This window comes from Carya illinoinensis, chromosome 7, assembly GCF_018687715.1.
Source record: "Carya illinoinensis cultivar Pawnee chromosome 7, C.illinoinensisPawnee_v1, whole genome shotgun sequence".
NCBI classification, from domain to species: Eukaryota; Viridiplantae; Streptophyta; class Magnoliopsida; order Fagales; family Juglandaceae; genus Carya; species Carya illinoinensis.
This window is the reverse complement of record NC_056758.1, coordinates 29,322,374-29,334,965: the sequence shown is the minus strand read 5'-3', so window position 1 is coordinate 29,334,965 and position 12,592 is coordinate 29,322,374. Positions and strand designations below refer to the sequence as shown.

At 37.5% G+C, this 12,592-nt stretch overlaps 3 protein-coding genes across 3 annotated transcripts; 1 reads left to right on the top strand and 2 right to left on the bottom strand.

Moving 5' to 3' along the window:
- Nucleotides 1-1,034: 1,034 nt before the first annotated feature.
- LOC122314997 (protein FAR1-RELATED SEQUENCE 1-like) lies at nucleotides 1,035-2,127 on the bottom strand. Its single transcript, XM_043130663.1, has 3 exons — nucleotides 1,546-2,127; nucleotides 1,398-1,459; nucleotides 1,035-1,257 (listed from the first exon to the last, which is right to left on the bottom strand). Exons 1-2 carry the CDS (start codon nucleotides 2,091-2,093, stop codon nucleotides 1,399-1,401), a joined length of 609 nt encoding a protein of 202 aa, XP_042986597.1. The 5' UTR covers nucleotides 2,094-2,127; the 3' UTR covers nucleotides 1,035-1,257; nucleotide 1,398.
- A 119-nt stretch (nucleotides 2,128-2,246) lies between these two features.
- LOC122316303 (protein FAR1-RELATED SEQUENCE 5-like) lies at nucleotides 2,247-3,245 on the bottom strand. Its single transcript, XM_043132833.1, has 2 exons — nucleotides 2,754-3,245; nucleotides 2,247-2,648 (listed from the first exon to the last, which is right to left on the bottom strand). Exons 1-2 carry the CDS (start codon nucleotides 3,243-3,245, stop codon nucleotides 2,247-2,249), a joined length of 894 nt encoding a protein of 297 aa, XP_042988767.1.
- Nucleotides 3,246-8,653: 5,408 nt separating this feature from the next.
- LOC122317459 (putative indole-3-acetic acid-amido synthetase GH3.9) lies at nucleotides 8,654-11,517 on the top strand. Its single transcript, XM_043134567.1, has 4 exons — nucleotides 8,654-9,428; nucleotides 9,563-9,664; nucleotides 9,792-10,615; nucleotides 10,819-11,517. Exons 1-4 carry the CDS (start codon nucleotides 9,139-9,141, stop codon nucleotides 11,433-11,435), a joined length of 1,833 nt encoding a protein of 610 aa, XP_042990501.1. The 5' UTR covers nucleotides 8,654-9,138; the 3' UTR covers nucleotides 11,436-11,517.
- Nucleotides 11,518-12,592: the final 1,075 nt, after the last annotated feature.

The window sequence follows — 12,592 nt, the reverse complement described above, 5'->3', positions numbered from 1 at the left end:
TTTTGCTACTGTGGGATTCCATCCAAGCTTAGGATTTCAGGCAAGGCTACTAGTTTTGGCAGGCGGTTTTACAACTGCCCAAATTACAAGATCAACAAGCAATGTGAATTTTTTCAATGGATCGATCTTGAAATGGAACTAAACACATGTTGCAAGATGACGTTGGATCTAGCTCAAAGAAGGAACTCTTTAATAATGAAAGAACGCGCAATGACTGAAGAAGCCAAATTCAAGCATATGGAGAAGAAGTATAAGGGAACCTTAAAAGCTTTATATTTGTCATGGACTTGTTTTGTGCTGATATTGGCTGTAATAATTTTGGTTCTGGAGAAGAATGTACCTCTGCCATTGTAATGATGTAATACTTAGCTTATTTTGGATCTGTACTGATACTTAGCTTGTAATGTTGAACTTATTTCCGACTTGTAATGATACTTAGCTTGTAATGTTGAAAATGTATTTTGGAAATGTAATGATACTTAGCTTGGTTTTTTGGCTTGTACTTTGGAAATGTAATGATGTACTTCTGAAGTTGACATGATCGTGTAATCTCTACATGTGAATCTAAAACTGTTTCTTATATCTGGTTTTACTAATCTGGAAATCAAATCTGGAAATCATTAGCATTACATGTTTGCTTCTTATGAAATCAAATCTGTCAATCATTTCCATTACAGGTCTAAACATGTAATGAAACCTGTGAACCGCAAGTTGCTGAAAATACACCAACTTGCAGAATCTTGCCATTTACATCCAACAATATACCAACTTGCAGAATCTTGCCATGTACATGCTGAAAATACATAGACTTGCAGAATCTTGGAATTTACATGCTGAAAACTAAATCAAACATGCTGAAAAATACATGCTCAAACATGCAGAATCTTACCTTCAACATACATGCTGAAAATACATGCTCCAAGTAAAACTAAATCATTTCCAGATTCAGACATGTTTTCAATCCTCCATGTCAAAACCAATTCATTTCCATTACAATGACTGTTAACTGTCAATCTATTACAACTTCCCATTGAACTTAATATTGTCTTAACCTTCCCAGCTTCAAATATAACATACATAACCAGATTCAAATTTGCCACAGGCACAAAAAAAATAAAAAACTGAAACTGAAACACGATAATCGAAATAAAACTGAACATGAGTATAACATTCTGGAAATCAATTCCAACTGCCTTTGAACCGCAATCCTCCATGTTCTTCCTCAAATGCAACCTAGTGCTTCGTCAACACTATTAACTGTAACAGTAAAAAAAAATGTTATACTCACAATAAATTAACCTTCAACATGCCAATTTGAATCACTCAGCATAATAAAAAAACCATTCCAAGTTCCTCAATCCTTGAAATAGTATAAAACACCAACTTGTTTTACCAACCTCATTTTTGAACTGACGGGTCCAAGCTTTGTGATATGTTACCAGTTGTATTTCCAATATCCCTACATAAAAGATAATAAACCTGTCAAAAATTTATTGAAATAAGAATGAAAAATTTACAACACAAATTTTCAAACTATCTTACAACCTCACTGAAGGACAGTTGTTCTTAGCATGACCCTCAATCTTGCAGATGCTACAACGCCTTTTCTTCGCGGTTTGAGTCTCCTTTGGGTTTTTTGCTCTCAACGATTTCGGTCGGCCTTTAGTTGCCACCCGTGGAGGATCTTGTAAAACTTGTGAAAAATTTGATACGACTTGTGATTTGAACATTTGTGAATCATTCAATGACATGTTTTCATCTTCCAAATTTTTTTCTCCTTCAACTTGTTCCATTGACAGTAACTCCTTGTGGACCTTGTCTAAGGCAAGAGAGAGGTGTTGACATTTTTGGATTGATTGTGAGCCAAGTTCGGCAATATCATAGAATTGCATCATCAATTTACTTTTTCTCAACATTGGATCATCTTGTCTCATTACATGCCCATCAGAAGTTGGTATGTCAAGAATAGTCCGACTCTTAGCATTGATGGTCCATCTCTCTAGAATATAATGATGTGGCAACAAATCTAATTTCGATTTCTTCCCAAGGACACATAGGATATGCCGACAAAGAATCCCCACAAACTCAAACATATGACAAGTACATATTGCCTTCACTTCTCCACTATCCAAGGTGACCTGATAAATAGGATATTCTTTGTCATTCTGTGTGACTCCGTATATCTTACTTTCACCATCTTTCCCAACTTTGGTTGGAATGTACCGTTGGCTATTGAATAGCTCATCCTAGAAGATCATGAAAGACTTCCTTGTGTAGATTGAGGCTGCATCTTTTTCAATTTTCCATAACGTTTTCATAATCGCCCGTGTCGATTTTGTGCACACGTCCTTCTCTTTCTCCTTGAAATAACGTGCATCTAAGGCTTTCTCGTATTGATGCACAAAATCGCTCACCATTGTACTCGAACGAACATAATCTTTGAAAAATTTATTCATGCTCTCGCTCCTTTGGGTTGTTGACATACCAGCACAAAACGTGGTTCGCAAGTAAGCTGGAACCCACTTATCCCTTCGGTTGTAAAGATTTTGCAGCCAATCATTATCCACTAGACCATACTTCGCTAGTATTGAACTCCACTCCTGCTCAAACTCATCAACAGTTATTGTCTCATGGATACAATGACGGAACTATTTTTGAAAGTCCGGAAACTTGTTATACACATGTGCCAAATGTTCTGGGAATTTCTGTAAAATATGCCACAGGCACAACCTATGGGTTGTATTTGGGAGGACCTCACTAATGGCCTTCGCCATCGCCTTATCATCATCAGTAATTATGGTTGAAGGGGCACGCCCAAGCATTGCCTCTTGCCAAGTTCTCAATAGCCAAATATAGGATTCAACTGTTTCATTAACTAACAATGCACAACCGAACATTATAGTTTGGTGATGATGATTCACCCCTGAAAATGGCACGAACGGCATCTTATAGATATTTGTCAAGTAAGTCACATCAAACGTGACCACATCTCCAAAATATTGATATGCGGCCCTTGATCTTGCATCTGCCCAAAAACAACTTCCCATACACCCATTCTCATCAACTTGCATGGAATACACAAACCCAGGTTCTTTACACTGCCTATCAAGAAAGTACGCATACAATCTTTGTGCATCTCCTTCTTCAAACAATTTCCTTCTTTTATTTCCCAAAAAATTCTCGACGTCCTTACCAATGCATCCAACATTAAAATCACCACCTGATTCTTTGCTCAACACCGACATTATCTTCCTTGTTGGTACACCGGACTCATTCAAAGTGAGAATGAGTTTTTTTTTGGACACGTGTTACGCCTCTATGTCCACGAAGCAAACTAGTGCTTCTCGGTGTAAGTAGCTCATGGTTGTGTTCGCGGATGAACTTGCATACTGTCCACTTTTGACAATCTTTTTTTATACACATCGTTGCTTTACACCCAATCTTTGTCTCTGCAGGTTCAGGGATTCTCCGTTCTATTTGCTTCCGACTTTCACGCCGAAATCCTTCCCTTGAGCAAACATACTCTACTAGAATTAGTTTTCTATCATCCTTTGATAATCAAGTATGGTTGGTCCTCATTGCAAAACCCGTTCGTCTTGCATACGCCTTGTAAAATGCTTGAGCATCTTCAACCTCATCAAATTCCTTCCCAACGAATGGTTCAATAAGACTACTACTCGAACTGGAAATCTTATTGACTTCATCTCCATCTTCTACTTCCACTTCCACATTAACTCCATCTTCCACCGCTTGATCTCGCTCTTCCACATTCACTTAATCTCCCTCATTCACACAGTCTCCCACACCCACATTCATATCATTTTGTTCTACTCCAATTTCAACATCACTACTAACATCTTCAACTTCAGGATAATTTCTACTCATCATGATCTCAACTTCATCACTATCCGAACTTGACAGAAAATCCTACAAAAAAATATAAAAAAGGATAACAATTCTTGTAAAGAAATTTTCTGTTATAAATATAGAAGCATAGCAATTCTAGCAATAAATATTTCTGTTATAAATATAGAAGCATAGCAATTCTTGTAATAAAAATTTCTGTTGTAAAAAAAAACATAGAAGCATAACAGTTAATGAATTTGACGTGCATATATGCATTATAATTAACGCCATGTTAGATTCCAACCTCCACCAACCACATGCCAAAATAAATTTTCAACAAGATGAAAATTCCAACAATCCTCTTTTAATGATTTAGATGGCCGACTAATTTTTTTTTTTTAACACTGATATATACCTTAAGTGGATTTAGCAGTGATGAACAACTAAAATGGGATGTTTTTTACCTTTCAAATCAAAGCCCTATAACAGAGTGTATGACTCCATTTTGCTAAAACAATATTCACAACATAAGGATGAACAAACACACCGACCCAAATATTATTTGGGATTTTATTTCAAATCATCCACACCGAATCTGGAAATGGAGTTTACATCCAATAAATCTGTCAAGCGTATGACATCAGATTCAAGATTACAATAATAACTTATAATGGCTTTACAGATCGACTGAATGTGAGACGAAATAAAACCCAAAACGTAATAGATCTGAAAACAAGATGAACATAAATCTGGAAACAATAATTTTTTGGATGCAAAACCGACCATGTGCGACGGGCTGAGGCTGAAGTGTGCGACGTGATTTTTGGGCCGGAAGTGAATGCTACGACGGGTTGAGGTGGAGGTTGCCGACGGTGTGAACTGGAGGCTGCGACGGGCTGCAGTGCGACGGATGACGTGAGTGAAGACTGCGACGTTGAGGGAACCGGGAATGATTTTCCCTCTGTTTTTACAAAATCTATTGGGCTATCTCCTGTCGTGTGCTGCATGGAATTAAGATGAAGCCCGCTGACGTGTCGGGCTGTTATTGGTTGCCGTTTAAGTGTTGAGAACGGCATGACCGTTCCGAAGAGGAACTGAAACAAGATTAGAAGCTAGCTAGTAGCTAGAGCAATACACACTAGCTTGCTAGCTAGTATATATTGTCGATGTATAGAACGCTTGGTAGCTAGAGAATTAGCAATCTTAATCTTCAACTAAATAAATTAGATCGAGCACTGGAAGCAAGTATAGTTTGGCTATTGCCACAGCCATAGAACAGTACTTTGCCCGCCTCGTACGTGCTTGAGCGAGAGACAGCCCTTGCTTTTTAACTCTCAATGAGATAAGACAGAATCAAGAAATTAAGATATTAAAGCTAGTCGTTGATTTTCAATCATCTGGCCGTTACCATCCCAATCTGAGTCGACCATAGAAAGCAACTTCAAGAGCAATTTCACATGGAGAAAATTAGCCATACTCAATTGCGTCCTAGATGTTGCACAAGACCCGCGCGTTTAATCGTACGTACTGGTCCAATGCGTCTATATATGTAGGAGCGTGCATATATATGTTGGCAAAGTTGGTTGACAGAATGGTTATATATTAATATTAAAGAACCCCCCGAATGTTCATTGTATGGAGTGCTAGGATCGATCTAATTAGAGAAGCACACCGGCCATCTAGTTTGCATGTTTGGGACCCCGATACAGAAAGGAGAACCAGCCATATATAGGTTTGGATACTACCATTAATTTTTGTTTGTTATCTGAGAGATCATGATCAAATATATATATATCTATATATATACTTTGTTTAGCATAAATGAATACATGAGGAAGACTTGCCTCACGACGCAAAAAGTGCACCAAAGTACCATGAATAGGTCTCGCATTGCAAACCCCAAATTACCATTTAAAGCAAATTGGCTTTGTTTTGGGATGGCTTCATTACCAAAACCTGAAAACACTTGATCAGGTCCTAGCTGCTATATCATGTAAAGTTTTTGTACACTTGTCGTACACTAATTGACAAAACATGCGTGAATGCTTTACATGTAGCTTTAACAGATCAAGATCGAGCTCCTACATCGATCTTGAACTAGCACTCTTTGTCCAAATTAAATTGTTGATCATGATCTCATGGAACTAATAATTAAAGCCAACAAATAAGGCAAATGGATGGGACGTTGTAAATGCAGATGATCTATTCATCATTATACTCATTAAAAGCTAGCTAGCAAAGTACATCTTATGAGAAGACACATGAAGAATGGATTCCATGAACACCAAAATAAAAATGTCCAAAGTGAAATAATTAATTACAGCATTGAATTTGGTCAGAAACAATGCATATCTCTTTGCCATATGATCACAACCACTAATTCCATGTGATCATGGAGCGTACTAGTGAAAAGTGAAAGTGTAAATTGAGTGTTGCTTATGTGTCTGTGTCATGCTCGATCGAAAAGATGTATATTATATGCTTATTCAGGAAATGTACACGTCATTAACTAATTACGTACAGAACCCACTAGACGTACGTCTGGCCTGAAGAAAAATAAATAAATAAATGGTTTCATCTTGTTAAAGCTAGCTAGCTAGTACGTACTTCTACGTATACGTCTCATTTTGGTACATCTTTTTCACTTTCTGGCCTCACAGAATCGATCGAAAAGATGTTAATCGCTGATCCATTATATAGGCTACTTGCAACAAAAGAAGAAAACAGACGTACAACAAAATTAAAGAAAAATGCTAGCTCGATCTTGCATTATATATGCGGCCTTTTTGCCTTATTGTGATAGTGCTCCTGATCTCAAAAGTATTTAGTGTGCGTACAGCTTTGTTTCATCAGAAAAGGGATCATATATAGCTATAGATCAAGGATATATATATCACACCTGGACACACAACATAAAAGCACAAATGCATTGCATTTTTCCGTTTTGGATAATGATACTTTTATTAAGCTAATTATTCCTTGTGAAAGTTTAATTTGCTATATATATATATATATTAGATATCCAAAACCTCTCAAATCTGCATATATATATATAAATATATATAAGAAGTTAAGAACGTTAAGAACATGAGGGCTGATGACGATTGTAATGTCGGGTTAGAAATATCTCTGATCTCAAGGTCATGAATACTTCCAAGGAGGTATTGGCGGACACCATGATTTGAGTGAGAGCACGCGATGTGCTGCACCTAGTCATGGAAAAATGATGCCCAGTAAAGTGTACGTTCACTTTCTCCTCCATTATCACAAACTTCCCAGGTCTGGAAAAAAATGAAAATTTTATTGCATCAGCGCTGCTGTGCGTCTTTCCTGAATTGTCATGGAAGGGGATATATATTTATATATGTATATATATATCTATATCAGAGCTTAATTCCTTGTCGATCGATACATTGTATATTTCTGATCATCAAGACTTGGAAAAAGGTACGTACATACATACATATATATATATATATATATATAAAGAGCAGAGACTCAACACAGATGCGGCGAGCACCAACCGCACCGAATGCTACATTTATAATTTAAAGGTGTACGTGGATTGTTACAGTACTGGTTTCTTTTCCTATATACTCGACATGGATGCTGTTGATCATTTGCGCGCAGACGTTAGCTGTCTCCCTAGAAGATCTTCATGAGCTAGGTGAATTCATCGAACGGCGCCTGAGGTTGTTTCTTCTTAATTTTGTACTCACCATTAAAGTCTCATGAACAAGTCCTTTAATTAATAAAGATATATATATACATACGTATATATATATACACATATAGAAGCCAGCGGCATTTCCTTTGCAAACCAATCTACTTCATAAATAAGCATTAGACCAGCTTGTAAAGCACCACGTTTCCCATTGAGATGAATGGAAGTATAGTTTTCTCTTTCTGTACAGCTTTACACGTCACATACCGTTTTGAGAGAGGGAACAGATACTATAAAGGAGATTTCATTTTATCTGCCTTTTTTCTCCATGCTTTTTACGAGGACAAAGTTCAACCATGTGGATAACCATGATGCATATGTAGAACACAACTCTGAAGGTTATTAATTATCCATTATACAGACAGATATGTGTCATATGCCTATTTGGAATATCATGTCAAGTCGTTGTCATATAATATATACACATAAATAACATACATACACACACAAATACATATATAGAGAGAGACAATGATTTAGCCATAAAGAAATTTTATAAAAGTAAACACATAAACTGATGTAGCCTGATATGATTTCGATTAAAAATATATTTAAATTATAAAATAGATCTAACATACATATCATATGAAGATATGTTAGTTTATATATGTACTTCTGTAAAAATTCTTTATAGTTAAAGTATTTCTCATACACTACAAAAAAAATGACTTTTTGCGTCACTTAAATTGGAAGTAAAAAACATAAAATAGTTGCAAAAAAAATTTTGGCAACTATTTTGTATTTTTTGCATCCAATTTAGGTGACACAAAAAGCTTTTTTCTTGTAGTGATATATATATATACACACACTTGTGTACTTTTGTATTTTGCAATACTTTTTCGAAATGCAAGTCACAATTTAAGTGCACTAGTTGTGTATCACGCAAGAAAATGGTCAGTGATTGGTGCTCAATCGCCGAACCAAAAAAACAAAAAACCCGCCCCGAGTCTTGATCCTGTGTTCATCACATGCAGAGAAATAGCGAAAAGCATTCATATCACAAAGAAGGTGCAACTATTGAAACGGCTTTAAGTTTTATCTAAGACACGCACATGTGCACAGTTAATATGATAAGTGAGAGTTATTACGTGGATCATAGGCACGTCTTCGCCGTGGGGGCTGTCGAAATGTTCTTGCTTGCTCGTTGGTACGGAAAAGTTAATTTAGTTGAGAAAGATATTTAAGTTGTTAAGCAATATTCTAGTAGTTGTATACAAAACATTAATTTGCGAGGGATGTGACGTATATCAAATCACAAAAGCTTGTGAGGGGCCATGTTACGAAATGGCATCGATCGATGATCATCATCTTCTAGGGCGAACAAAAAAGAAAAGGAGAGAATCATGCATCACAGCGCGCATCAGCACCTTTGTGAAACAAAGAGGGCTGCAATGACGTGGGAGAGAGTGATCCATCGAGAGAGCATTTTCTAAAGGCATTTTAATTGCTAGGCCGAACTTGATCATTGTATATAAACCCTTCGGCCTCTAAGACATTTTGACAAGAAGCATATTGTAACTCAAATTGTCTTTTGTTGCTATCGTTCTCATCTCTATCGATCTGACATCATGGATGGGAAGAAATTAGAGTACAAAGGTGAGGAGGCATTAAAGGATATTGAGAGACTCACGACGAAGGCGGATGAAGTTCAAAAGAACATCTTGAAAGAGATCTTAACTCGAAATAGGGAAACCGAGTATCTCAGTAAGTATATGAAAGGATCAAAAGATATTTTAGAGTTCAAGCGTAACGTCCCGATCATTACTTACAAGGGTATTCGCCCATATATCCAAAGAATTGCTAATGGTGAAGACTCCTCTCTCATTACTGGACACCCTATAACTGAAATGCTATGCAGGTCTCTCTCTCTCTCTCTCTCTCTGATTCTCTTTTTAGCGCTTTCATTGATATATATATTTCCTCCTTTTGAATAAATTATGCTTTCCGGTTTTCTATGATATTTATGTTTTCTATATGTCACGGTACTTGCAGTTCCGGGACTTCAGCTGGAGAACCCAAGATGATGCCCTCAATCGCAGAAGATCTTAACCGGCGAACATTTTTATATAATCTAATCATGCCCATCATGAATCAGTTACACACTTTTATCTCCCGACGTCCATGCATTAGTATATAGTTTTATTAATCTCCAACTATGACCACTTTAGCCATTATGTAGACAATTCAGGATGTAATGTCTCCATTGTTTTCTTGACATTAGGTGTATCCCTGGTCTTGACGAGGGCAAGGCCATGTATCTCTACTTCATCAAGGCAGAAACGTCAACTCCTTCTGGTTTACCAGCACGGGCTGTGCTCACCAGCTACTACAAGAGCAAGCACTTCAAGGGCCGAGCACGCGACTCTTTCAACGATTACACGAGCCCAGACCAAGCCATCCTGTGCAACGACAGCAACCAAAGCATGTATTGCCAACTGCTAGCGGGTCTAATCCACCGCCACCAAGTCCTAAGGCTAGGGGCAGTTTTTGCCTCGGCGTTTCTCCGAGCCATCTCATTCCTTGAACGTAACTGGGTTCGTCTCTGTAATGACATCCGCACTGGACAACTAGATCCCGCCATTACAGATCCTAATTGCCTGTCATGTATGTCGAGCATGCTTTCAACACCGAACCCACATCTTGCGGACGAGATCGAGCGCATTTGCAGCCGCTCATCGTGGAAGGGAGTTTTGTGCCAGCTTTGGCCTAGGGCTAAATACATCGAGGCTGTTGTGACTGGCTCTATGGCACAATACATACCATCCTTAGGGTATTACAGCGACTGGAAATTGCCGTTGGTGTCCACCATGTATGCTTCGTCAGAATGTTACTTTGGGGTCAACTTGAAGCCCTTGTGTGACCCTGCTGACGTGGCATTTACACTCATGCCAAACATGGGTTATTTTGAATTTATACCCTTGGGAGAGAATGGGACGATGTTAATGGACGTAGGGGAAGAAGAGGAGGTGCCTAATGATAAGGTTGTCGACCTGGTGCAGGTTAGGCTCGGCTGTTACTATGAATTGGTGGTCACTACCTTTGCAGGTAAGAAAGAGTACTCTTTAATTAATTACTTGATCAAGGTCAGAACATCTTATAATTAAATTCTGTCACTATCAAAAAACTGAAATTCTAATCCGAAAGTCTTTTTTTTTTCCCCGCCAATTTTGTTGTTATATATATATAGTGTTGTATTGATCTTATTAATATTTAGTGCTTTTTTTTGTTTGGGTAAACCTTTTAATCAGGACTATATCGTTATCGTATTGGTGACGTGCTCCAAGTGACGGGATTCCACAATCGAGCCCCACAATTCCGATTCATTTGTCGGAGAAATGTCCTTCTCAGCATCGACAATGACAAAACCAACGAAGAGGATTTGCACAAGAGCATCACTGTGGCCAAGAAATTGCTAGAACCATACAATGCCCTACTCGTGGAGTACACTAGCTATGCGGATACATCAACTTTGCCTGGACATTATGTATTGTATTGGGAAATAATTCAACTCATTCAAGGATCAAAGCCAGATCATGATCACGGCCTGGCCGCGGCTACTCATACAGTACTGCTACTTGATCATCATGACGAGGTACTCCAAGAATGTTGTATTGCTGTGGAAGAAAAGCTTGATTACATATACCGAAGATGCCGTGCATATGATAAGTGCGTAGGGCCCCTTGAGATTCGAGTGGTGGCGCCGGGAACTTTTGAGAAATTGATGGACTTGTTCATCGACCAAGGGGGCTCGATCAACCAATATAAAACACCTAGGTGCATCAAATCTCAAGTAGCTCTTAAATTGCTTAATTCTCATGTCCAGGCATCTTTCTTTAGTCCTCGGGATCCAAAGTGGATTCCTTAATTAAAATGTCATACCAAACAAGAGTTCATGTATAACCTTGTTGGTAATGATCATGATCGATCTACGCTCCATTAATTATGTATATTGTCTTGCTAGCTAGCCAGTAGTTATGGTTTAAGTTTAAATTTGGGAAGGGGGGTGGAGGGGTACCACATCATGAGTTGATGCCACTAATTCAATTCCTTTAATTTGCACTGGCTGGAGCGATTGAATTTGCGAACTAATTCTGATAAACCGATCATTTCATCTTGAAAAATAAGAATGATTCGGTTTGATATGATTTCATAACAAATATCGACCACGTACATTCGAAATGGCGAGTGCAAACGATAGATAATTGGTGCAAAATGCAAAGAGACTTGACGATCCAGATGCAGCTAGCTTGTTGTTGCATGCATATATATCAAGCAATAGATCAGTTTATATTATATATGTTGCCAGGTGCTACGCAACATAGGAAACAGGATAATCGGACGTGTCATTTCTCAATGCGTACGCCTCATTATAAGTCTGACAAGACAAGAAAAAAAAAGGAAAAACCGAAAATGGGTGCACCCATTAATTTCCCGGGTGGCTCTACAGCCACAGCTTCCGCTAGTGTAGTATTTTTAATTTTTTTTTTTTCACATATTCTTCTTAACATTTTTAAATATATTTTTTTAAAAAGTTCACAACATTAAAATATATCTCTTAATCATAAAGTAAAAAGATAAACAAAAGATCACATCACCATTTGACTTTGATCATAAAGGAAGTTCAGACGTATGTCGTCATTGATTACCTCATTAGCAGAATTCAATATTGTGAAAATTCTATATAGAAGTGAATCCGTAATGATCGGGTGCAAAGTTACAATCTTTGAGGCTCTATGGCTACCTAGTTTCGTTCACTATAACATATTTGGATTTTAGAGAGGTTGGAAAATTGTGATAGTTTCCAAACCATTATTAAAAGGTATGTTTTGTGACAATTTTTGAAAACCATTAAAGATAAATTTGACTATTTTTTTTTTTTTTAATGTTTGAATAGAGATGAAAATTACGTTCGCATGTTACATATATGTTAGAATATTGAGACTACTGACGTGCGAACGTGAAATGTTTTGGTGTCAATGCTCTATAAATGCACATAATAGATCCGCTCTGATTGTCCACTAT